The following is a 2,500-nucleotide window of genomic DNA, read 5'->3' on the forward strand; positions in this document are numbered from 1 at the left end:
GAAATAGTCAAAATACTGCAGGGCAATTCTGTACATTTTCGCAGATAAGCCTGCACTTCTACATTTGCTATCCCTTCTTTCCTTCTTCTTTTCTCTCCTCCCTCCCCCTTCCCCCTCCCCCCCGAGAATGTCATAGTTGGTTTTGTTTGCCTGGTCGGCATGGCAACAGATTTCCGATCACATCACCATAGCAACTAGAGGCTGGGCTTGAGGGTTGGATGTAGGCCAGTAATGAGTCAAGTTTAACTGCAAAAGAGAAGGATGAAGACGACCATGAAGCCAGTGAGTCATGTGGGCCGAGCGCAGGAGGGGCGAAGCCAGGCACTCTTCCCAGGCTCCTTCTAGGCACCCTTCCCAGGCACTCTTCCCCAGGCACCCTTCGCAGGCACCCTTCCCTGGCACTCTTCCTCAGGCACTCTTCCCCAGGCACTCTTCCCCAGGCGCTCTTCCCCAGGCACCCTTCGTAGGCACTCTTCCCCAGGCGCTTATCCCCAGGCACCCTTCCCAGGCACCCTACGCAGGCACTCTTCCCCAGGCACCAACACAGGCATTCTTCCCCAGGCACCCTTCGCAGGGACTCTTCTCAGGCTCATTCTAGGCACCCTTCCCAGGCACTCTTCCCCAGGCACCCTTCGCAGGCACCCTTCCCTGGCACTCTTCCTCAGGCACTCTTCCCCAGGCGCTCTTCCCCAGGCACCCTTCGTAGGCACTCTTCCCCAGGCGCTTATCCCCAGGCACCCTTCCCAGGCACCCTACGCAGGCACTCTTCCCCAGGCACCAACACAGGCATTCTTCCCCAGGCACCCTTCGCAGGGACTCTTCTCAGGCTCATTCTAGGCACCCTTCGCAGGCACTCTTCCTCAGGCACTCTTCCTCAGGGACTTTCCCAAGGCACTTTTCCCCAGGCGCTCTTCCCCAGGCACCCTTCGCAGGCACTCTTCTCAGGCTCATTCTAGGCACCCTTCCCAGGCACTCTTCGCAGGCACTCTTCCCCAGGCACCCTTCGCAGGCACTCTTCCCCAGGCACTCTTCCCCAGGCACCCTTCCTAGGCACTCTTCCCCAGGCACCCTTCGCAGGCACTCTTCCCCAGGCACTCTTCCCCAGGCATTCTTCCCCAGGCACTCTTCTCAGGCTCATTCTAGGCACCCTTCCCAGGCACTCTTCCCCAGGCACTCTTCCCCAGGCACTCTTCCCCAGGCACCCTTCCCCAGGCACCCTTCCCAGGCACTCTTCCCCAGGCACTCTTCCCCAGGCACCCTTCCCAGGCACTCTTCCCCAGGCACGCTTCGCAGGTACTCTTTCCCAGACACCCTTCCCAGGCACTCTTCCCCAGGCACCCTTCCCAGGCACTCTTCCCCAGGCACTCTTCCCCAGGCACCCTTGCATCCTTCCCAGGCACACTTCCCCAGGCACTCTTCCCAGGCACTCTTACCCAGGCACTCTTCCCCAGACACTCTTCCATTGGCACTCTTCCCCAGGCACTCTTCCCCAGGCACTCTTCCCCAGACACTCTTCCTCAGGCACTCTTCCCCAGGCACTCTTCCCCAGGCACTCTTCCCCAGGCACTCTTCCCCAGGAACTCTTCCCCAAGCACCCTTGCACCCTTCCCAGGCACCCTTTCCAGGCACTCTTCCCAGGCACTCTTCCCCAGGCACCCTTCCCCAGGCACCCTTCCCAGGCACTCTTCCCCAGGCACTCTTCCCGTGGCGCTCTTCCCCAGGCACTCTTTCCCAGGCAATCTTACCCAGGCACTCTTCCCCAGGCACTCTTTCCCAGGCTCTCTTCCCCAGGCACTCTTTCCCAGGCACCCTTCCCAGGCACTCTTCCCCAGGCACTCTATCCCTGGCACTCTTTCCCAGGCTCTCTTCCCCAGGCACTCTTCCCCAGGCACCCTTCCCAGGCACTCTTCCCCAGGCACTCTTCCTCAGGCACTCTTCCCCAGGCAATCTTCCCCAGGCACTCTTTCCCAGACACCCTTGCACCCTTCCCAGGCACTCTTCCCCAGGCACTCTTCCCCAGGCACCCTTCCCAGGCACTCTTCCCCAGGCACTCTTCCTCAGGCACTCTTCCCCAGGCAATCTTCCCCAGGCACTCTTTCCCAGACACCCTTCCCAGGCACTCTTCCCCAGGCACACACGCAGAATTGCGTATATTGCGTCTAAACTAGATACGGTAGTGGGTGAGTCTATCATTGATACAATAATAGAATGGGAACCACCAACAATGATTACCTAAACAGCTCCTCCTCTGGGGAAGGATCATGGGTCAGCCACCCCAGTATAAAGACCCAGCCAACTACATGGTGTCGAAAGCAGGCCGCCAAATAGTTCGTCAAACACAGCATCGGTGATGTGACAAAAAAAAAAAAAAAAAAAAAAAAATGTAATCTATGATATACAATAAAAAATGATAATAGAAAGAACGGTAATGATGAAAATAATAATGATAATGGTATTAATAACAATGATAAAAACAATATCAATAGTAATGATAATAATA

General features: G+C 56.8%; 1 protein-coding gene across 1 annotated transcript in view; it reads left to right on the forward strand.

The window, feature by feature from the left end:
• Positions 1–273: 273 nt before the first annotated feature.
• LOC125047769 (mucin-12-like) overlaps positions 274–2,500 on the forward strand; it is a 5,071-nt gene continuing 2,844 nt past the window's right edge. Inside the window, exons 1-3 of the mRNA XM_047646205.1 lie at positions 274–282; positions 373–786; positions 920–2,180. Coding sequence (XP_047502161.1) covers positions 274–282; positions 373–786; positions 920–2,180 — 1,684 coding nt within the window. The remainder of the gene's footprint in view (positions 283–372; positions 787–919; positions 2,181–2,500) is intronic.

Source organism: Penaeus chinensis, chromosome 42 (genome assembly GCF_019202785.1).
Source record: "Penaeus chinensis breed Huanghai No. 1 chromosome 42, ASM1920278v2, whole genome shotgun sequence".
Taxonomy (NCBI): Eukaryota; Metazoa; Arthropoda; class Malacostraca; order Decapoda; family Penaeidae; genus Penaeus; species Penaeus chinensis.